The sequence below is a fragment of the Macaca nemestrina genome, chromosome 7, assembly GCF_043159975.1.
Source record: "Macaca nemestrina isolate mMacNem1 chromosome 7, mMacNem.hap1, whole genome shotgun sequence".
Taxonomy (NCBI): domain Eukaryota; kingdom Metazoa; phylum Chordata; class Mammalia; order Primates; family Cercopithecidae; genus Macaca; species Macaca nemestrina.
The window spans coordinates 151,850,779-151,875,343 of NC_092131.1; the positions used below are offsets into that span (position 1 = coordinate 151,850,779).

At 37.5% G+C, this 24,565-nt stretch overlaps 1 protein-coding gene across 10 annotated transcripts in view; it reads left to right on the plus strand.

Moving 5' to 3' along the window:
* The window catches only part of LOC105490483 (GA binding protein transcription factor subunit beta 1), a 74,764-nt gene extending 55,936 nt beyond the window's left edge, over nt 1-18,828 (plus strand). For 8 of the 10 annotated variants that reach the window (XM_011756206.3, XM_071066880.1, XM_011756200.3 and 5 more), the window contains 3 exons: nt 7,506-7,691; nt 10,978-11,093; nt 18,670-18,828. In XM_011756206.3, coding sequence (XP_011754508.1) covers nt 7,506-7,691; nt 10,978-11,093; nt 18,670-18,822 — 455 coding nt within the window. In that variant the 3' untranslated portion in view covers nt 18,823-18,828. The remainder of the gene's footprint in view (nt 1-7,505; nt 7,692-10,977; nt 11,094-18,669) is intronic. The other 2 variants (XM_071066881.1, XM_071066878.1) reach the window with 1 other exon arrangement.
* The last annotated feature ends 5,737 nt before the right edge of the window (nt 18,829-24,565 follow it).

Sequence of the window (24,565 nt, forward strand, 5' to 3'; positions counted from 1 at the left end):
CGGATGTGGTGGCATGTGCCTGTAATCCCAGCTGCTCAGGAGGCTGAGACAGGAGAATCGCTTGAACCTTGGAGGTGGAGATTGCAGTGAGCCAAGATTGTACCACTGTGCTCCAACCTGGGTAACACAGGGAGACTCTGTCTCAAAAAAAAAAATAAATAAAATAAAAAATAAATAAAAGATTAAGTATGTTATCACCAGAGTAAACAACTCAAAGCTCAATTTGCACATACTCAGGCAAAGCTAAATCTGCCACAAATTATTTCTCTGACTTCTGGCTATCCAGTTTCTTTAAAATCAATTGTCAGACTCATCCTGATTCTCGAAATGTTTATATATATCTTTTCAAGAGCTTGTTAGAATCTGGAAAATACAGTAGTGGTACCTCCATTTTATATATAATGAAACCAGTTTGTGGAAGTTGAATAATTTTATCAAAGGGCATGTGGCTATTAAGTAGAGAAAGGAGGATTATGCTCAAAGTCTGACTGATTCCCAAGGTATGTGTCTGTGACCACTATCATGTACCATCTGTCTTATGCAGCTTATTCACATGGTCTGTGGGCTCTTTTAGAATGTTTATAATTTGGTTTGTGATATTTGAATTACACAATATTGAATTATTTGTGTAATTTTCATTTTACCTTATTTCAAGCAAAAGCGTCACTATTACTTTTGGGATGTATCTGTTTCTGTAGCTTTTTCTAGTAATAGGTAGTCTGTTGAAATAAGTGTTCTGCTACTTTCTTGCCCTTTTAAAATGATGTTGGCCAAAATATAGTGTAAGCTCCATCAGTACACTGATTGTTACTGCTCATACTCTTTTCTTTTACTAGCTAAGTGGTACAATAAACATTTTTCCTGGGTAGAAAACAGCCAGAATGTAGCAGCAGATGGACTGTATTTTAAATGGAAACTAGCTGGTTGGCATGGTCCTATATATAAAGAGAAGGCAATTGTGGTAGTCCAGGGTACCATGCCATTTCACTCAGGAATTATGGCTTTAGATAGCACCTTCATGTCTCTTCATTTTGGAATGACTTGCAAAATGGAAATGATTTCCATTTGGAAGTCAGTGGAATTAACTTTCCATTAGAAAATGGAAATGACGTTAGTACCATTTTTGACATATACCACACATATTAATGGTAGTCCCATGAGAACCTTAGAATGTCTATTATAATATTTTCATTGAGAAACCAAATGATACCTCTGTCTTTTCTTGATGTTCTAGCAAATATAACAGCAGGTTGTCAGTGCTGGATGATTAAAATAGCTCATTGAATTACTATTGTTGTTCAGTGGAAAGAGATTACTTTTAGCTGGAGTTGGGGGTGGGTGTGGTGGAGGGGAATGTGTTGAGTTGTGCTCTAAAGAATGGGTAAGATGGGCCGGGCGCGGTGGCTCAAGCCTGTAATCCCAGCACTTTGGGAGGCCGAGACGGGCGGATCACGAGGTCAGGAGATCGAGACCATCCTGGCTAACACGGTGAAACCCCGTCTCTACTAAAAAATACAAAAAACTAGCCGGGCGAGGTGGCGGGCGCCTGTAGTCCCAGCTACTCGGGAGGCTGAGGCAGGAGAATGGCGTAAACCCGGGAGGCGGAGCTTGCAGTGAGCCGAGATGGCGCCACTGCACTCCAGCCTGGGTGACAGAGCGAGACTCTGTCTCAAAAAAAAAAAAAAAAAAAAAAAAAGAATGGGTAAGATTTAGATAGATTGGAACTAATTCCAACTCATACCATTTTGTGTGATTTTCATTTTGAAAGTCATTCCAAAATGAATAGACAGAAAAGTGAAAGCTTTTTTTGGGGGGGGAATTGTGGATATATATTTTCTTATGAGGAAAACCACCACCATGTTGTACATTATTTATTAGTATACAGAAGCAATCACATTTTCCTGTCTTTCTACTAAGGCTTACAGGCCACTCTAGTGGATCATGGAATCTTCCTAGAGGAAGAAACATTTAAACTGAAAATTAAAGTAGGCATTAGTCAGGCAAAAGTTTGGGGAAGAACATTTTAGCAAGAGGGACATGTGAAGCTTTTGAGACAGGAAAGAACTTGACTTTTTAGGGGACCCGGAGGCCAGTGCGGCTAAACTCAGTAAGTGGAAGAGTCACTCAAGGTGACTGAAGGTGAGATTATATAGGACTTTAAAAATGATCCTTTGGCAGGTTTAGAAGAATGCTTTGGAAGGGAGTTTTGTTTGGAGTCTAATGCAGTCAACCAGGGAAGAGTTATCATAGTGATAGCGTGAATGAAGATTTGACAGAGACAGTGAGTGAATAGATTAGAGGGTTATTTGGGATGTAGAATTAGAAGCTGTGATTGGTTAAGATGGAGGCCTTACATCTGTAGTGTAGTTATCTGGCTCTTTAAAAATATTTTTTCATCTCTTATTTCGTAGCTCTAGCCTGTAGTCCTATAGCAACTTTTCTTTGCTTAGCTTTATTCTTCCTTGTGGTCTAATTATACAATACCTTGATTAAATACACATCTGTGATTACCCTTCTTTTTTGTCTTTAGAGCAACTTCTGGTAATTACTAATAAAGTGGTTTTTCCAAAGGTGTAATGCATCTGGTGCCTTTAAAATTTCCCTCCTTTCTTATGTGTCAAAATAGGGGTTCAAAAAAGAAAAACAATAAAAATAAAAAGTTCTGTCCATTCTTCCTAAAAGTGAAATTTGAACCAGATATGTTTTGCAGATTGTTTTTTGGTCTGTATAAAAAATAGGGTAATACAACTCAGTTGGCTTTAAGGGATACATACTGGGCCTCATGAGGTTGTTTTGTTTTTGCTTTTTTGTTTTTAATTTCAGGTTAAACTGCTGCCATAATACCTTTGAAAAGTTTTTTTTTTTCTTCAATGAACATAGTTTCTACTTTATTTATTTTATTTTTATTTTACTTTATTTTATTTTATTTTATTTATTTTTGAGACGGAGTCTCGCTCTGTCGCCCAGGCTGGATTGCAGTGGCGTGATCTTGGCTCGCTGCAAGCTCCGCCTCCTCCTAGGTTTGCACCATTCTCCTGCCTCAGCTTTCCGAGTAGCTGGGATTACAGGCGTGCGCCATCATGCCCAGCTAATTTTTGTATTTTTGGTAGAGATGGGGTTTCACCATCTTGGCCAGGATGGTCTCGATCTCTTGACCTCATGATCCACCCGCCTTGGCCTCCCAAAGTGCTGAGATTACAGGCATGAGCCACTGCGCCCGGCCCATAGTTTCTATTTTATTATTTAAATGTTTCTATGTAGAATTTTCAGTCTTTTAGGGCATTTCAAAGACAGTGTTCTTCCCTGTCTTATTTCATTTTTATGGCATCCAAATTCAGAATTCTTGTTGAACAAGAGATCTCAGATGTCTTCAAAGGTGCTGCAGATTATCTAGGCTTTCTTTAAATATTACAACTTGACTTTTGAATTAGATCAGTGAATATTTATGTTATAGTTTTTTTTTAATCCAGGGAGCTTTATGTTTTGGAATATAAATATATTTTTAAAAATCAATAATCTTTTAAGAGTTTTTAGGCTTTCTCTTTTATTCTTACATGTTTCAACATTTTACTGTTAGATTGTTCTTAAAGCTTCTGGGGGGCACTTTGTCTTATATAATTGGTTTCCTTTTAATTTTTTCTTAAATATCTTACCATAGCACAACTTAAAAAGAAAGCTTGTTAGATGAAAGGCAAGAACTCTTTTATTTTAATAATAGTCATTGCAAATAGTGCAAAGATGAAAGTTCTTGAATTGTGCCTTGTGTGTGATCTTAGAAATTTCTTACATATGATTAAGCTTTAAAATATTTACTAACTGTAGTTAGTATTCAACTCAAGTGAACATTTCTTTTTCATATGGATAGTTTTTTGAAAAAATCAAAGCAATACTTAATGTGTTTGAAAATCCTACTAGTAGTTCTGTTGACTATATTACTATTTTATGTCCTACTTTTCATTTTGTAATTATCTTCCTGAAATTTTCTTAAGTGCTTGGTGATAAAACCTAATCATAGTTTAAGGTAAACAAAAATTACAAGAGAGCTCAAAACATAAAGATTGTTTGCATTTTGAGTGTTCTGTGGTTTGTATTGTGATCCTTGATTACTAAGTAACACAGTAACAGTCGAAGCCAGGCCTGTTGAGTACATCGTGAAAACCAGTTTCCTAGTATTTTTCCTGCCTTAAAAAAAAAAAAAGCAGTTCCTATATTTATGGCTTCTCTGTCTTAGTAAATCCTGTGATCACTGATATCCATGATGCCCTACTGTGAGTTGATAGAAACTCAGCATGTTTCAGAGCAACTGTGTATCTGGATGGTAGCTCGATTTTAGTAGAGTGGTTTTATTTAATTACACTTTTTGTAAAATTACCCTTTTCGTAATTACACTTTTGTAATGTGTAAATAACACATTAAAAACCATGCCATTTAGAAATAATTTTTAATGTCATTCCTCTTTTTGACCTAGTTATAATTAATTTTTTTATATGTAGATAGTTTTCAAACCCACAGAAAAATTGGAGGATGAACCTATATAACTTTGACCTGTATTCACCAACTATTAACATCTTGGCATGCCTGTATGTTCTCTGACACATGCGTGCATGTACACACACACACACACACAGACACCCCTTTATTTTGCCAAGTTATATGAAAGGAGGCTGGAGACATCATGATGTACTTCACCTTTACTTTGGCATGTATATCTCAGGAGTAAGAATAGCCTTCTACGTATCCACAGCTCCATTTTATTTTCTAAAAACATCAACATTAATCACAAAAATTATCTGATATATGGTCCATTTTCAAGTTGTCCTCCAAATGTCATTTATAGTCAGATTTAGTTCAGACATTTCCAGGAAGAACACCAGTGAATTTTGTAACCTCCCAGCGCATCACGTAAGGAGGCACATAATATCAGCCCATCCTGATAAGAACCACTTGGTGGAATTGTGACTGCCGGCTCTTTTCAGGTAGATTTTCCCCTTTGCAACTAATAGTAATCTTTGGTGGGATACTTTGAGAACATTTGAATATCCTGTTTCCCCACAAGATTTTACCAGTGCTTTTAGCACCCACTACTGATCCTCGCTTGAAGCAATTATTACGTTAGGAGTTACAATGATTTATCTTAACTTGTCTTTTTTCAATGTTAATTAGATGTCTTTCTATCAGGAGGACCTTTCCCATTTCCTCCTTTCTCTCCTTTTTATGAGGTATTATGATAGATTTTTTTTTTTTTTTTTTTGAGATAGAGTCTCACTCTGTCACCCAGGCTGGAGTGCAGTGTTGTGATCACTGCTCACTGCAACCTCAACCTCCCAGGCTCAAGGGATCCTCCCATCCCAGACTCCCAAATAGCTGTGACTACAGGTGTAAACCAACAAACCTGGCTAATTTTTAAATTTTTTGTAGACAGGATTTCACTGTTACTCAGGCTGGTCTTGAACTCCTGGGCTCAAGTGATCATACTGCCTCGGCCTCCTGGAGTGCTGGTATTATAGGCATGAATCAGATAGAAAGATTTTTTAAAATTCAGGCTGGGTGTGGTGGCTCACACCTGTAATCCTAGCACTTTGGGAGGCCAAGGCAGGCGGATCACGAGGTCAGGAGTTCGAGACCAGCCTTGCCAACGTGGTGAAACCCCGTCTCTACTAAAAATACAAAAAAAAAAAAAAAATTAACTGGGTGTGGTGGCATGCACCTGTAGTTCCAGTTACTCGGGAGGCTGAGGCAGAAGAATTGCTTGAACCTGGGAGGTGGGGGTTGCAGTAAGCCAAGATCGCGCCACTGCACTCTAGCCTAGTGACAGAGTGAGACTCTGTCTCAAAAAAAAAAAAAAAAAAAAAATTCAATGGATAGTAATCCATTACTATCATTCCTTTTGATGCTTTTTTATTGAAGTGCAGTTTAATATACAGAAATGCTTATAGATTATAAGTGTGCAGTTTGAGGAATTATCACAAAGGGCTCACAGAGGATAATTGTAAACATTGTATAAACATTGCTCAGTTCATAAATGGAAGGTAGACAGTACATATTCTTTTGTGTCTGGTTTACATCACTTAGTTTTGTTTTTTTGTCAGTTTCACCCATGTTTTGCATACAGTCAAATTGCTGTGTTTGAGTCTACCATTGTTTATTTATTATCAAAGAATATCTGGGTTGTTTGTAGTTTTTTACTAGTATGAATAAAGCTACCATGTACTTCTACATGTCTTTTGGGATCAGTAGTGGGTGTAGGATTGCCTGTGAGAAAGGATTTTGGCAGTATTAACTTGCAATTTCTCTACCCAGACAAGGACACAGGTACTGCTTTTGCTGCCAGAATCCTCTCTAAGGCTCTCATAAATTATTAAGAGCGTATTTGGGGATTTTATTTGTGGAAATGTTAATATATTATACTATTTACTATCACATAGTACCACATCTGTATACCACTTATTATCAAGGCAAATCCTTGCTCACTTAATCCAAAAAGAGAATACTCTTTATTCTGTATGTCAACTTATATATAAATGTAAATGGAGTATAATCATATTCAAATTCATCTTATGAATTGTGGATTTTGTTTTGTTTTGTTTTGAGACAGGGTCTTGTTCTGTTGCCTATTCTAGAGGGCAGTGGCATGATCTTTTCTCACTGCAACCTCTGCCTCCCGGGTTCAGACAATTCTCCTGCCTCAACCTCCTGAGTAGCTGGGATTATAGGCATTCACCACCAGTCCCTGCTAATTTTGTATTTTTAGTAGAGACGGGATTTTGCCATGTTGGCCAGGCTAGTCTCAAACTCCTGACCTCAAGTGATCCTCCCGCCTCGGCCTCTCAAAGTGCTGGGATTACAGGCCTGAGCCACCAGCACCCGACTGAATTGTGAGGTTTTATGAAACAGATACAACCTTCGTCATGATATTAGATCTTCTAAATTTTATACCTCATACAACCAAATGAAGAGAAATTGTTTAACCACTCACATGTGAAGATAGTTGAAACTTATGTATTGTAAATTACGAGAGACTTATAATCAACTGGTTGCATAGATATTTCCAACACCACTGGAGACTGAGTTTTAAAACCATGTACAAATTTTCCTGGGTAAGAAAGAAGCAGGGGACCAGGTGTGGTGGCTCATGTTTGTAATTCTCAGCACTTTGGGAGGTCAAGGCAGGAGGCTTGCTTGAGGCCATGAGTTTGAGACCAGCCTGGCCAACATAGCAACACCTCATCCCTACAAAAATAAAACTAGTCAGGGATGGTGGTACATACCTGCAGTCTCATCTACTTGGGAGGCTGTCAAGAGGATCACTTGAGTGCAGGAGTTAAGGATGCCGTGAGCCATGATTGCACCACTACGCTCCAGCCTGGGCATCAGAGTAAGACCCTGTCTCTATTTAAAAAAAGAAAAGAAAGAAGCAGAGAAAGCAAAAGTAGCAGACAAAGCAATAATAGGTTTCTATTCATACTGTTACATATGTTTGCTGAGTTTTCTTTTTTTTTTTCCAGTAGTGGCCACGGAGGAAGTAGTTACTGCAGAATCTGTGGATGGTGCCATTCAGCAAGTAGTTAGTTCAGGGGGTCAGCAAGTCATCACAATAGTTACAGATGGAATTCAGCTTGGAAATTTGCACTCTATTCCAACCAGTGGAATTGGTCAACCCATCATTGTGACCATGCCAGATGGACAACAAGGTTAGTAGTAGACATTTTTATAAAGTTTGTGTTTGTTTTTATTTTATTTTTATTTTCTTTAAGTCTTCTCTGCAGTCCAAAGAGATTGTGTTTATTTTTAATTCTCAGGAAATTATGATATGTGTTCCAAAGAATTTATTTTTGCCTTGAGTTATATTTGTATAACCCTTTGCAGGACACCTAATTACCTAATTTTATTTGCTTAGGCTAATTAAAATTAAAATTAGCTTGCTTTCTCTGAGTATATACTAGGTGGAAAGAGAAATTGGCCCTAAAGTATTCTGGTTGAAAAATGAGCTTAAATGTCACCACAAATAATACCTGAAATAAATAATTCAAATCAGCATTGGACAATAGTTTCCTAGATCATTTAATGCAATTGGAATACCATGTGAGCTTTTAAAAATATCACATAAGAAAAAGCTACTTAAAAAGAATTTGGAGCCTGGGCAACATGGTGAGACCCCATGTCTAAAAAAATTATAAAAAATTAGCTAGGCATGGTGACATTTACTGATAGTCCCAGCTACTTGGGAGCTCAAAGTGGCAGAATTGCTAGAGCCCAGGAGGTTGAAGCTGCAGTGAGCCATTATCGTGCCACTGCATTCCAGCCTGGGGAACAGAGAGAAACTCTTTCTCAGAAAAAGAAAAAGAAAAAAAAAAAAGGTGGACTTAGGACTTGTAGTAGGAATATGGTAGCAAATTTTAGCAGCTTTATTGTGAATTCTAACATTTTTCTCCTTTTGGAAACCACAAAGGCTAACAAGATGAAACAAAAGCCTCAACTACATTTTCAGTAAAACTAAAAGGCTGAGAAAACCTCAGAATTCCACATTTTTAAGTGCTGCCAAAAGCATCTGAAGCCATTACAGCCAGAGGGCAAGAGGACTCTCATGGAAATCCACACTGGTGCATCAAGGAAAGAAAAGGGGTTAAGCTCAGCAATAAAGATAAACATGCTTTCTCAGAAGTATAGGGCCCCAGACTCAGTAGGAAGTGCTGAATGCAGGACTAAGATAGAATAGGGCATGAATACTGAGGCAGAGAGAGAAGCTGCAGAAAGTATCTAACTAAGCATTGCCCTGTACCTTGTCTCCCCCTAAAAATAGTGTCCACACATAATCTTGGAGAAAATGACTAGGGCTGGTATGGTGGCTTGAGCCCATAATCCCAGCACTTTGGAATGCTAAAGTGGGAGGATTGCTTGAGGCCAGGAGTTCAAGACCAGCCTTAGCAACACAATGATACTTGTCTCTACAAAAGTAGAAACAACGAAATTAGCCAGGTATGGTAGTGTGAACCTGTAGTCCCAGCTACTTGGAAGGCCGAGGCAGGAGGATCGCTTGGGCCCAGGAGTTTGAGGCTGCAGTGAACTATGATTGCACCATTGCACTCCAGTGTGGATGACAGAGCGAGACCCTGTCTCCAAGAAAATAAAGAAGAAAAGAAAATGAGTAGGATTGTAGAGCGTGTGCCTTTCATGGCCAGTGAAGGGCAGGGCTAGAGGTAGAACTTCACCTAAACCAGGTTTGGTTTTGAGTGGCAGAGGAGGCATGACACTGAACAGAGACCAGATTTGGAGAAAGGAGTTTGTTGCTGTAACAGTAGAAGAGGGAACACTTGGCCTGTAAAGCCTGGGAGGCCATTCTGTCCCACTCTGCTGAAATCTTCTGCTAATAGCTGGTCTGAAATTGGATTAGGGTCAGATGCTTTCACAAAGCGTTAAAGAACTAATTCTAATTTTTAGAAAAGAAGAAAGCTTTAAAAATATTTGTATCAAGCAGACGTAACATTGTTTCCAAAACCTGTATCATTATGCAGACTAATGATTTCTCACAGCTCTGAAGGCTAGAAGTGCCAGGTCAAGGTCTTGGGGCAGGTTTGGTTTCTTCTGAGGCTGCTCTCCTTGATTTGCAGATGGCCATCTTCTGGCCTGTCCTCACATGGTCTACCTCAGTTTGTTTGTGTTATCTGTGTCCTAATCTCCTCTTCCTGTAAGGACACCAGTAGTACTGGATTAGGGCCCATCTCATTTTACCTTAATTATCTGTTTAAGGACCCTGTCTCCAAATAGAGTCACACTCTGAGGTACTGGGGGTTAGGACTTCAACATGTGAATTTGGGGAGTGGGAGTACCATTCAGCCCATAACAAAGATCACGTTTTTTTCTGTAATTAGCCAAATTGATTCTAAAGTTTATGTTGATGGGGCAGAGGGAAGAAGAATAAGGAAAACTCTGGAAAAGAATAGCAATGAGAGAGTTCTACTGAATATTTTAAAAAAATAAACTTTTAAAGCCTTCCTGAATAAAAAATATATAGTTAACATGTGAATTATATAGACTGTACAGTCTAATAGATATAAATTCTCATTTTTTCCAAGTTAATTTATAAATGTCATGAATAAAAAAGAAAACTCGAATTCTCAGTATCTCTAATGTTTTAAATTACATTGTACTAAATAAATATTAGTTTTACTATTTTAAAATTTTTATTTACATTTATAGCTGTCACTAAGAGGGTTTTTCATGTTTTGGCAAAAAATTTTAAAGGCCATGGAACAATTATAATTTTCCCCATTGTGATTATTAGGATGGCTTCAGGTGATTTCAGCTTGCACAGTCGTTTTTATGTTCCTGTACTGCTGTGCAAAGCAAGGACAACCTCTCTATATAATTACATTTATATAAAGAGCTACTAAAAACTGAGAAAAAGCCCAACAGTCCAATACAAAAACAAGCAATGTTTATGAACTCTCAGTGCTCATAATGGAATATCCACTTAGTGGATATTAAGAAGCTAAATAAACAGAAGCTCTCTATGTAATGATGTAAGATACTGTAAGTATCTGGAGTGAAAAAAGCAGATGCAGAACAATGTATCTGTTGTATATATGCTACCTTTTACGTAAGAAAGGAAAATGAGAATGTATACTAATTTTTAAACAAATTAAGGATAATACATAATAAATTAATAAAATGATTATCTGTTATCGGGGTGGGCATGAAGCCTCTCAAAATATGCTTGTTAAATATTTTGATGTTTGAGTCATGAATGAATATATTATCTATATAATTTAAAAAATATATGTAGGTACAGTAAAAAAGCAAGAAGGTAATAAAGAAGACATATATGGATAGTCTCATAAAAAGCAGATCGATGATTTGGAATTATTGTTTTGGAATGTACTTATTTTAGATGAGTAGCATCAACAGTGTCAAGACTAGTTTTATTTCTAATAAATCTCTCTGAAAATGAAGTAATACATAATTTTTTTTTCATTTTAGTATTAACAGTACCAGCAACAGACATTGCTGAAGAAACTGTTATAAGTGAAGAACCACCAGCTAAGAGACAATGTATCGAAATAATTGAAAACCGGGTGGAATCTGCAGAAATAGAAGTAAGGAGTCTTTTACCCGGTGTGCTTTGCCGCAGTCATCCAAAATAAATTCAATTTTTTTTGTCTTTTATATTTATTACTGACAGTATTGTTTTGATACAGAATGAAAGTGCGTAGTATTTTCATTTTGTTTATTTTTGCCTTATACATATAGCAAGCCCTCAATAAATAAATATTGAATGAATGAATGAGTGAGTGAAGAATTTGTTTTATAATAGTCTGTCATCTTGACAACACTGGAATGTCTTTGGTTCTTGCACTTCATCCTTTATATTTTAAACTTACACACACCATTCTTACAAGTCACTAAGGAAAATACCAGTATATATTGGCTAAATTTTTTTTTTCATTCAAAACTGAAGCTAAAATACCTAATTGGGCTAGGGGGTCCTCTTAAAGAAGGTCGATGTTTGTCAAATGGGTTATTTTTAAAAAGCAGTAGATAATTGCTTCTTTCAAGGAAAGTAAATGAATTTAGACTAGCTGTTCATAGGATTCAACTTTTTTTCCCCTCCCCCAGAGTAATTTGTAAGTGTAAACCAGTTTGTAGGTGTAACCAAACCATAGTTGCTTCACAGGTTTTTTTCTTGACTGACTGTAAATAAAATTTTGCTCCATGAACTTGATAATAAATTATATCAAATGAAAACAAGGTTATTCTTGAATAACTTTGAAAGAACAACTGCAACCACTGAACTTGAAATCAGATGAGTTGAGTTTGAATCCCACCTCTTGTACTGTTAGCATTGAGGCAAGGAATCTTATCTTTCTGAGTTGCAGTTTTATTGTGTTCCAAACTGGAATTTAGAATAATAATGTCTCCATTTTTGGGTTTTTATGAGAATTGAAAAAGTCAGCATAGTCATACAATATTTATATCTGATATGTGTTTGTAGTAAATTTGGTGAATATTTAGTAATTTTTTGTAAAGGTTCTTGTTATAGAAAGGAGATTTTTAAAATAAGCCACTAAAAGGTAACATAAGTCAAACTAAAGACAATGAGAAAATACCCTTTCTAAATTCATGTAAATATAAGACTGGTACATCTTTGGCCACACCACAAATATATTATTGAGTTTAAAAGAATCTGATTAATGGTTTAACCAGAATATTTGGTAAAATTATGACTTTAAATATTGATGTTGGGTTGTTTTATTTCTTCAGGATTTAAAGTGATGTGTAGGATGTTAAAGTTTTTATTCACAAACTAACAATTTTTCCATTGAATGGTATCAGTATACTTATTATTTAATACTTTTTGTTGTTTTTCTGATATGTCAGATGATCTTTTTCAGACACATAAGGTAAAAAAATGTACTTCGCTTTAACTCTTTAATAAAGTATTATTTTAAAATTACTTGAATTTTTTATTAAATGTAAGCTTATTTAATTCAACAGATTATATTTTTAAACAATGAATGTGCAGCCTGTACCTTTATTTACCTAATGACCAGGGAGCATTGCTGTTTCCCTCAAAGTTTAGCCTGATTTCTTTCTTACAGTCTTTGAGAGACCAGGGAAAATAACTGCAAATAACAGGGAAGTATGAATTGAGAGGTGTATAAAATAACTAGGGCCCAGGAGATGGAGCTTTAGGGAGATTCGGTTTCAGCTTGGTGTGAAGAACAGTGGTTTTCGTTTGCTTGCTTTGTTTTGATTTTAGTAGAGAGAGCTTTCTGGTAATGGAAATCTTGTTCTCCATCACTGGAAATGTTCAAGCCAAGCTTGCCTGACCTCTTAGGGCTATTTCAGAGAAACCTGGAAGCATACAGTGAGTATACAGGTAGTGGTAGGCTGGAGATATAGAATGAAGAGATGACCTCCAATGTTTTCACCAAACCAGGTAATCATTTCCTTATAATACGTGAAGTTGTTATTTTGAATTTATTTTCTTAGGTGGCCAATGGGGTTATCTTGGGGGGAGACTTTTATACTCCTGAGGGACAGCTTGGCCATTAACTGAAAAAGTTTCTCTAAAGCAGCGTCAGAAGACATATTTGGTTGTCATGACTAGTGGCATTCCACTGACATGTAATGGATAGAGGCTGGGTAGACATCCTACAATGCACAAGATAGCCTCCCACAATAAAGAATTGTGTGGCCCAAAAATATCAATGATGCTGAGATTGAGAAACTTAAAGAAATTTGGCCGGGTGCGGTGGCTCACGCCTGTAATCCCAGCACTTTGGGAGGCCGAGGCGGGCGGATCACAAGGTCAGGAGATCGAGACCACCGTGAAACCCCGTCTCTACTAAAAATACAAAAAATTAGCCGGGCGCGGTGGCGGGCGCCTGTAGTCCCAGCTACTCAGGAGGCTGAGGCAGGAGAATGGCGTAAACCCAGGAGGCGGAGCTTGCAGTGAGCCGAGATCACGCCACTGCACTCCAGCCTGGGCGACAGAGCGAGACTCCATCTCAAAAAAAAAAAAAAAAAAAAAAATTAAAAATTATACAAAATCTAATGTTTGGGTTTTCTCCATGTATCTGTGACTGCAATGCCCAGAGTGACTCTCCATAAAGAAGGTGCTAAGAATTGGCCAGGGGCAGTGGCTCACGCTTGTAATCCCAGCACTTTGGGAGGCCAAGGTGGGTGGATCACCTGAGGTCAGGAGTTCGAGACCAGCCTGGCCAACATGGCAAAACCCCACCTCTACTAAAAAATACAAAAATTACCCGGGTGTGGTGACACACGCCTGTAGTCCCAGCTACTTGGGAGGCTGAGGCGAGACAGTCGCTTGAACCTGGGAGACAGAGGTTGCAGTGAGCCAAGATTACGCCATTGCACTCCAGCCTGGATGACAGAGTGAGACAAAAGAAAAAATAATAATACAATAAGGTGCTAAGAATTTATGTTTATAGTTTCCCAACTAACAATGGAGAGGTTTTCCAAGAGTCTCTGGAAAAATTACTTTAAACTGTAGAAAGTGTATTGTACATTTTGTGGGCTTTACATCTGCATATAGCAATATAGGAAATAAAATAGGTTTGTTTTTTGGAGAGAAAGGTGTGAATAAGACACCAAATTGCAATAATGTATATAATTTTATCTTCCATTTATTACTGCATTGAATATATTTTCCGGAAGAGTGTTATTTACAGATTTCCAAAAATAAACGTTAGACTATTCTGAATTGAAATTAATCTTTGTACATGTGTAAGAAATATATTTAGTGTATTAGGAGTAACAGATTTTGTCTATTACTTTATTGTGTGACTTCAGGAAATACCTTTACATTTTCTTTCCCATGGAGGTTAAAGATAAACATGTTTATTAGTAAATTTTATTTTATTTAATTTTTTTAGAAAGAGTCTCACTCTGTTGCCCAGGCTGGAGTGCAGTGCTGCGATCTCGGCTCACTGCAACCTCCGCCTCCCAGGTTCAAGCGATTCTCCTGCCTCAGTCTCCTAAGTAGCTGGGATTACAGGTGCATACCACCATGCCCGGCTAATTTTTGTATTTTTGGTAGAGATGGGGTTTCACTGTGTTGGCCAGACTGATCTTGAAATCCTGACCTCAGGCGATACGCCCGCTTCAGCCTCCCAAAGTGCTGGGATTATAGGCACGAGTCACTGCTCATGTCTGTAAATTTTATTTTTAATGAAATATTTGTGTCCTTTAACTGGTAGTAGATTTGAGATCCTTAGTGCTCTCTAAAAAACTGATTTCTGTAAACTTTATAAAATGTTTTATTTGATGCAAAGTTTTTCAATCTGTGTTTTTTTTTTTTTTTTTTTTTTTTTTTTTAATGGCTATCTTTCCTGATCTGCCACAATTTAAAAATGTTTATAGTCACATCTCTCTCTGGTTTTTTTTTTTTTTTTTTTTTTTTTTTCTTTTTTCTTTTTTAAGGCAGGGTCTCGCTTTGTCACCCAGGCAGAAGTGCAGTGGTGCAGTCATGGCTCACTGCAACCTCAAACTCCGGGGCTCAAGCAAGCTTCCCACCTCAGCCTCCCAAGTAGCTGGGACCACTATACCTGGCTAGGCTTTTTTTTCTTTTTGTAGAGAGGGTGTCTTGCTATGTTGCCCAGGCTGGTCTTGGACTCCTGGCCTCAAGTGATCCTCCCACCTCCGCCTCCTGAAGAACTGAGATTACTGAGATTACTGGCATAAGTCACCATATCCAGGTCATTTCTCTCTCTTTTTTAAAATTAATGTTTTTATGTATGTTTTTATTTATTTTTTGAGACAGGGTCTCACTGTGTTGCCTAGGCTGGAGTGCAGTGGTGCATTTACAGCTCACTGCAGCCTTGACCTCCCTGGGCTCAAGCAATCCTCCCACCTCACAGCCTCTTGAGTAGCTGGGACTACAGGCATACACCACCATGCCTGGCCAATTTTTGTATTTTTTTGTAGAGATAAGGTTTTGCGGCCAGGCATGGTGGTTCATGCCTGTAATCCCAGCACTTTGGGAGACTGAAGTGCGAGGATCTCTTGAGGTCAGGAGTTCGAGATGAGGCTTTGCCCTGTTGCCCAGGCTAGTCTCTTACTCCTAGGCTCAAGCAATCCTCCTGCCTTGGCCTTCCAAAGTACTAGGATTTCAGGCATGAGCCACTGCATGCCCAGCACCCAGTCCATATCTCTTTTTTCTAAGGCTGGAGAAGGCAAAGTTTTTTCATAAATGGCCAGGTACCAAATATTTTCGGCTCTGTGGACCCTACAGTCTCTTTGTCAACTACTCAGTTCTGCCATTGTAGTGAAAGCAGCCATAGACAATTTGAAAATGGGTGGGTGTGGATATATTTCAATAAAACTTTATTAAAACAAAATCATAGTTGTCATGTTTGGCCCAGGGCAGTTAGAAAATTGACGTTTACACACAAGCAAACGGCTCACATATCCTGCCCAGTTTATCTCTTTTAAAAAACATTTAGGCCAGGCACAGTGGCTCATGCCTGTAATCCCAGTGTTTTGGAAGGCCAAGGCAGGCGGATCACGAGGTCAGGAGATCAAGACCATCCTGGCTAACATGGTGAAACCCCATCTCTACTAAAAATACAAAAAATTAGCCGGGCGTGATGGCGGGTACCTGTAGTCCCAGCTACTCGGGAGGTTGAGGCAGGAGAATGGTATGAACCCGGGAGGTGGAGGTTGCAGTGAGCCGAGATCATACCACTGTACTCCAGCCTGAGCGAGACTCCGTCTCAAAAAAAAAAAAAAAAGTATAGTGTTAATTATACTTTCAATCTTAAAGATTAAATGTATTCAGCATGCAGTGCTAATGATCTTTGTCTTCTAGGTTTTATAGAATTAGCCAAAAAATGCTGTGAAAATGAGTTTTTTTATTTCACCTAGTAGGCAGAAGGGAGCTATCTTTTCATTTTTATCAAGATAAATTGTACTTCTTGAAGTTAAAATATGCAATATGGAAAATAGGGTTAGGCTCTTTTCACTGTTAGACTACCTCACTCGGTTTGCTTTCATCTTCTGCAATAATTGTGAATCCTTTCCTGACTCTAAATGTTAATAAATAGGTAATACTAGAAGATGCTTTAGAGTTAACCTCTTCCAATATTTCCTGCTAAATCAAGGTAAATTTTTACCCATGTTCGAAACTTTGGCTACCAAAGGATTGGTGTTATTTTTCACATACATGTAAGTTTGTGTTTGTTTTTTTCTTTTTTCTTGTTTTTTGAGACAAGGTCTTGCTCTGTCACCCAGGCCAGAGTGCAGTGGAGTTGCTCAATGCAACCTCAACCTCCTGGGCTCAAGTGATTCTCCTGCCTCAGCTTCCCAAGTAGCTGGGACGATAGGCGCATGCCACCATGCCTGGCTAAATTTTGTATTTTTTTGTAGGGGTTTTGCCATGTTGCCCAGGCTTGTCTCGAACTCCTGGGCTTAAGTGGTCCGCCTGCCTTGGCCTCTCAATGTGCTGGCTTTACAGGTGTGAGTCACTGTGCCCGGCCACATGTAACATTTTAAAACACATGCATGGCTGTGGACACTCCTGCCAGAGCTGTGGTCTAGCTCCTGGGAAGTAACATCCAACCTTCCACCCCTCACCCCTTCCATTGGTGTCCTTAAAGTCCTGCAGTCCGTAGCCAGGGTACTGGCATTGATTGCTTACCTTGGACTCATCCCAGGGTGTCTTTTCTGACTTGTTCCTATCTTGGCTGGAGTTAGGATAAGAGGAGGGAAGAAGAAGTGTTGGGAGGCAGCAGGATAGGGCCTGGGCATTGCTTAAACTGGAGGTAAGGGGCATTCCTTTCTTCTACTTGTACATTTTGTGTAATTGGATTCCAAATGAATCACTCCCACATCTGGTGGGCCCATGAGAAAAAGAAATGTTGGATCTCGCTTCATTCCCATTGTGGGGAAGGAAGTGGAATAACAGAAAGGCAGGGGGATTATACATGCTCCTGCTTGTGGACCAACCGTGTGAATAGTGAAGGTGAGGAATCCTTTGGTGTTGGCAATGGACAAGAGTCAAGGAGGCAGAGGATACACAGAATAGGATATAGAGAAAGAGAACCTCATACTGTGCCTCCCCAGCAGTCGGCCAACCACTTACCTTTAGTTCCCTCTGACCAATTATCTTGTCCACTGCGGACCCATCATTCTTGTGACAGTCCGAACCCTGGCCTTCACCCTACTCAGAGGTCCTGGGCATCTGTGATGAGGTTGCTTCATTCCTAAGACCATGGAAACTAACCTTGGGCTTTGGTCTGTGGAGGCTGAGCTTTTGTCCTTGTGCTTGCTTAGAGGTGTGGGAATGGGTTCGTTGAAATGTTTTTCCTTGTTTTTCCTGCAATAACTGAATAGGGGCAGAGTGAGGAGGAAGAGGAGAAAGAATACCGTTTTCATTGGATTGGATTTGTGTTTCACCTCTCAGTTTGCTGAGGAGTTTAATACATACATTTTATACCTATGTAATTTAATCATTGATAATTTCGTATTTTATTGGTTTATGAAACAGTATAATTTAGGAAATACTGATCTTGATCAGCACTCTTCATTTTAAAGGTGAATTATCTTGCTTGCTATTGTAAATGAAAAATAGTTTTAAAAGCAGTAATGTTAGAACCCTATAAATCTAACTCCTTAGTATGTGACCTTGGGAGAGCTACATCATCCCTGAGCATCATTTTTCTCATCTGTAACTTGTGCATAATATCTGTCTCAGAAGCTTATTGTTGGAAATCACCCTGTTTACTCATATAGTGGGTGCTCAGTAAAATTGTTTTATAATTATTACCTTTAGGTAAGAGCACAACAAATGGAAATATAAAGAGGTGTGGTTGTGTATTTCCCTCTTAAAAACTCTTTGTTAGTTTTTGTAGTACGTATAAAAGTACAGGTGCCCAGTTTGGAGTCTTTCTGTTAGTCTTATTTCTAAATAGGAAAATAATTTCCTTGCGTTTGGAAACTGATCCATATCTCATAATGTGGAGCACAAAATTAGGGACTTAAATATTAGTGAATTGATTGAAAAGGCAAGATGTCTAGGAAATTTCAGTACATGGCTACTTTTAGCTACTACAGTTTTGTTTTTTTTTTTTTTAATTTGAAGGATGCATGCCTATATGTATTAAAAATGTATTTTTGCCAAAATTAAAAAAAAACTATTCTTTTAATTAGGAGAGAGAAGCTCTTCAGAAACAGCTGGATGAAGCAAATCGAGAAGCACAAAAATATCGACAGCAGCTCCTAAAGAAAGAACAGGAAGCAGAGGCCTACAGACAGAAGTTGGAAGCTATGACTCGTCTTCAGACTAATAAAGAAGCTGTTTAATTGAAACGAACATGTAGTTTGATTTTACTTTTGGTCAAGAAAGAATACAGTCTTGAACTGTACACAACAAAGGTACAGCCATGGGAATACAGAATGATAGAAGAGACTACAGATTGATAATTGGACTTAAGCCATGAGCTCTGAATTCTTGTAACATAAAACTTTACTTTAGAAGTTGTGAAATGTATTTAAAACTGAATTCTGTAAATAGTTTTTGTTTTTTTTTTACAGTTCCAAATGAGTTGATAAAGATTGTTGAAGAGATCCAAAACCACAATAAGCCACTGTTTTTGTGAATTCTTTTTGATTTTAGTACAAACCTTAATTTCTCAGAAACAGAACAGTTTTAAGGGTGATCGTTGCTGGTTAGAGCAAATGTTGTGTAATAATTATGGTGGACTGATGCTGGAATTACTCCTATAGGTATAAACCTCTATACAGAGAGAAGATTTCTCCCAGGAAATCTTTGTACAGCTTTAAGTTGTGTCAGATTCTCTGAAAACATTTTTTAGAAAGCAAAATTTTTATATTTGTTCAATTTCAGCTATACCCAAGTAGATTTACATGTATATGAAGCAAATATTTTTTAAAATTTCTGTTTGTACATATTCTGCATGTTTTATAATTTCAAAATGCATCACTTACATAGGTATTTCTCCCACAGAAATGATGAAAGTGACCAGGAAAAAAAAAACAAAAACCCCTTTACTCTATAGGTCATTGAAACTAAGTAAGCTAGCAGCTGGTTTTATTGGAATGACAATGTTCTCGGAAGGAGCAGCCTACAAGATAACTTGAATTTGCCAATTCTGCAAAATCTGTGCTTTTTCGAAAATTTAATAGTGGGGACGTGAAACTGTATTCTGTGCCTTCCATCATGATTTCCACATGAAAGCACTTTAAGGCACTGGATTTTAAGATAATGTTTTTGGAAAACTCAATGTATATGAGTTTCTGAAATATTTTATGGACTTATTTCTCCCCAGGAAATTATTCTTATGGAAAAAAATTGCTTTTGTATGTAGAACAGGAACTTTTTGTACTACAGTGATGCAATAGACATGTCTAATGTAACTTCTACTTTTCCCTTTGAAAGCTCAGTGTCTGTGCTGTGACTTGCCCTCATCACAGTATTGTTGAATTCCACAATGTATGGACATTAAACACTGGCAGACTGTTCACTTTTTCTTTTTTTTTTTGGTAAAACATTACTTCAAACCCCTTTTTCTTGCTTTATTTTTCAATGTTTTATTGCTTTATGAACTGTTTAACCCTAACATCCCTCTAGGTTATCTATACTGTATAAAAGAGCAATTACCCTTAAAACTGTACTCTGGCCTACTTTTCTATTTTGCAATTAAATATCTTTTTCACATATGTTCATTGTAGACTTATGTTTTTATCACATCTTATTAACACATTAAAAATGTTATCCTACTGCATATTTGAGCTACCATATGAAAATATTTTATACTCTCCACAGTGTGACGTTAAAATTCCTGAGGTAGCTCTTGAGAATTTGTTAACTCTCTCACTGGAATTACCAGTTTATTTGTTAATGTAATAAAGGGATCTGTGGTCTGCCCGCCTGATGGTTACTACTGGAAGCGCTTAAAAAGGGTTTAGGGCAAATTGAAGAACTCTGTAAGGAAGAGGAAAAAGATCTTTTTCAATTTTCCACTAAATTTGACATATTTTAAGTGATCCAAAAACTAGTTTTTAAAAATGCCAGGGGCGGGGCACGGTGGGTCACGCCTGTAATCCCAGCACTTTGGGAAGCCGAGACAGGCAGATCACAAGGTCAGGAGTTCGAGACCAGCCTGGCTAACAGGGTGAAACCCCGTCTCTAGTAAAAATACAAAAAATTAGCCAGGCATGGTGGCGGGCGCCTGTAATCCCAGCTACTCAGGAGGCTGAGGCAGGAGAATTGCTTGAACCCGGGAGGCGGAGCTTGCAGTGAGCCGAGATCGCACTACTACACTCCAGCCTGGGCGACAGAGCGAGACTCCGTCTCAAAAAAAAAAAAAAAAAAAAAAAAAAAAAATATATATATATATATATAAATAAATAAATAAAAATAAATGCCAGGCCATATTTCCAGTAACATGAAGTGAGTTTTTCTGCAGTCCTGAAAAGTCAATAGAGAATGTCTGTTTCTGGTTACAGAGAGCATTAATTTGGCACATTAATTTGTCATGTGAGGCAGGGTGCTGGTACAGCAGCCAGGTACCCTGACGTGGTGCAGGAGCAGAGACGGGCCAATGTCTTCACCCCAGAGTGCAACCACTGTAGAGTTTTGCTTTCAGACCAGGCTGGCCTTGAAAAGCCTCAAGACAATGTTGGGAACAAGTTTGTGAAAGCTAACTTAATGTTGTCTTTGACTTCCAATCTCCTCTCCTGCTTGAGACTTTACCTGGTGCAAGAAATAATTTTGATTCCTAATAACAACAGCTGGCATAGATGGGAGAAAATAATTGGTGCTTAAAAGGAGTAAGTCTGTGGTAGCATCAGGTACTCAGGTATCTATGGCGGAAGCTCACCTTTTTCAGAGTCGTTGTTATATAACTTACAATTTCTCAATCATTTACATCTCATTTACTGTTCTGTAAAATCAATACTTAGACAAGAATTTGTAATTAAAACTTAAAATGGGTTTCTTTTTCCCTTCACTTATTTCATACTGTTTTCAGGTGGGCTGTAAAAGCTTTTCATTCTAGTCATTCTCAATGGTGCTCTGAGCAGAGGATTTAAAGAACTGACAAAAATAAAAGTCTGTGAAATAAAAGTTTTCAGAAATCCACGCAGTTGTTTCCACTACATATCCAAATGATGGATTTGTAGTTAGCAGTCATCTGGTTGCCACATCACTGGTTAATTGTTTCGACATATATATGAACAAACACCTTCTAGAGCAACCTTTCTCAACCAGGGTTCTGCAAGACAAGCAAGCCATTTAGTGTTTCGGTGTAATGAATTATTTTCTTTCCTATGCACCTAGAATCGTTCTTGTTACGTATTATCTAGACACCGAGTTCATTAGGCATCTTGACTGCCCAATTACTTGATTCAGATTTAACACTTCCCTCTGTATAGTCGCTGGACCTCTAGAATTATAAATTCTAGGTTGAATCTGTGATGCTTTCATAAAGCCTCATCTGAGTAGTATCTGTAGGGACTGTGCTTCTGAACTAATTGTTATTTATTGTTATTCATTTTATTTATATCTTAATTGCTTCACAAAAGGACTTGTGATGTCATTTGCTTTCATTGGCTTTTAGGAATTATTTTCTTAACATCAGTCTTTTGTGATATGAATGGCAGAATAGTTCTTTTACTCTGCCACTGGACTGCTCTATTTCTCTGTGGTGGTGGAGTGTTGGGAAGAAAATTAAAGAGAAAAGGGGATAAATGGGAAATCTCATGTAATGAAAACTATACAGATGGTCTCCAAGTTATGATGGTTTGATTTGTGATTGTTTGACTTTACAATGGGTTTATCGGGGTATTAATTGCATTTTACATTTATGATATTTTTGACAGGATGAGTTTATCAGGACGTAACCCCATTGCAAGCCAGAGAGCATCTGTACTTGTTTGTAATAAAAAGATCTGCTTACAAATATATTTGTCCAAAATGTGACTGATGAAAATCTCTACCAGTATATATGTCTTCAACGTGATCGTTTATGATGTTATTGAAAATTAGAAGAAATCCTTGCTCATAGCAGGAATTGATGAGTTGATAGAAATGTTTATGAGTACCTTATTCTGATGTTACTGATTTTTTCCATACTACTGTATAACAGTTTTTTCATGACAAAATCTATAAAGTTTCTTTGTGCTTTAATACCTGAAAGACCTTGAGAGCTGACTCAGAATAAAATAGAGCAAGAAGAAAAGCCTTTTCAGGTAAAATCACAAACAAAGGAACCTTAATGTCCATATGGATGGGTTCCCAAGGCATTAGCACTCAGGCTTATATAGCAAATAGAAAAAAATATTTTCCATTCACCTGTTTCTATTGAATAAATAACTCCTCCATTATGTCAGGTCAACTTAGGAATGGACTAACTAATAGATTGGTTATTTCGTCAAATAATATTTACCGTGCTTGGATTTCATTATAGATAACTAGTCTGTTGTAGTTTTGAATGATGTCTGCTATTTGCTTCCTCTGTTAGTTGAGAAAACCGGATGCACATGGACTCAGTTTGACGTAAGCTCTCCATATTCATTCTCAGATTATTTTGTGTAACCTACGATGGAAAACATACTATCATCATTGGAAATATGCTTCTGGTTCCAAACCAAAATTTTGATATCAATATTTTTGTGACCTATTAAAACTATTTTCCAAATCTATAGATACACGATACACAGTCTTGGTCTTCTTGATACACAGAGCTCTTTTAACTTTTTTCACTTCAATGATAGTCAAATTTTGAACATAATTTGGATACAATTTCTAGGGGCTCTTTATTTTCAGATAAATATTGTAACTACCCCCTCAAAAGCACCAGTTGCTTTTCGGAAAAATTTTGACCTGGTTTCTGAGATTCTGTTCATTCTGCTTTATTAATTGCTTCCTCAGTTTTGTTTGTTTGTTTGTTTGTTTGTTTTTTGAGACGGAGCCTCGCTCTGTCCCCCAGGCTGGAGTGCAGTGGGGCAGTCTCAGCTCACTGCAACCTCCACCTCCCAAGTTCAAGTGATTCTTGTGCCTCAGCATCCTGAGTAGCTGGGACTACAGGCACACACCACCACACTCAGCTAATTTTTATATTTTTAGTAGAGCTGGGGTTCACCGTGTTGGCAGGCTGGTCTCAAACACCTGACCTCAAGTGATCTGCCTACTTCGGCCTCACAAAGTGCTGGGATTTCAGGCATGAGCCACCGTGCCCGACCCTAGCTTCATCAGCTTTTAATTTGGATAGTTTTGATCTCATGTGCATGGTTGACATGTAATGTTTTCCACATCTGTAAATACGTAATATTATCGAATACAATCTTACTACTGATGGATTACATGGATTATAATTTTGAATTGTGTGGATTATTTAAATGTCTTCTTGGTTTTTCTATAAGCAGTTTTCCCATATATTTTTGTGTGCCAGTTAACAGTAGAGCATTTGTTTTTGCATTACTATTTTTCATTTTTCTAGACTTACCATCATCATCATGACTCTTAAGAATTGTTTAAATTGCATTCATTTACTATGTTTTGAAGTTTTCATGAAAGATCAGAGAATAATAAAATATCCATGTACCTACCACCCAAATTTAATACATCTTAAGTGGCCTTCCTTGCTTTAATTCTTTTGAGAAACAGAATGTTATAGATGTAGTTATTTTGTTTTCTCCCCATAACCCATTCCCTTCCTCTCTCCTAAAAGGTAACCAATATCAACCACTATCCTGGGTGTGAGATGTTTCTATCTACATTTTTACATTATGCTTTTATTATAGACCGTATTTCAGAAATATATGTTTTGTGTGGTTCTTTAACTTTATTAAGGCTATTGTACTATATAAGTAGCATTCTGCGTATTGATTTTTTCAGGTAAATGATATATTAGATATTCATGTTTATACTTGAGTATCTAAGTCATTCATTTTGACTGTTATATAAAATTAAGAATGTATCATAATTTGTCATTTTTCTCTGTATAGAAATATCATTTCGAATTTCTTGCTAATGTGAATAGTGCTATAATGAACATCCTTGTATATTATCTCCTTATAGCGT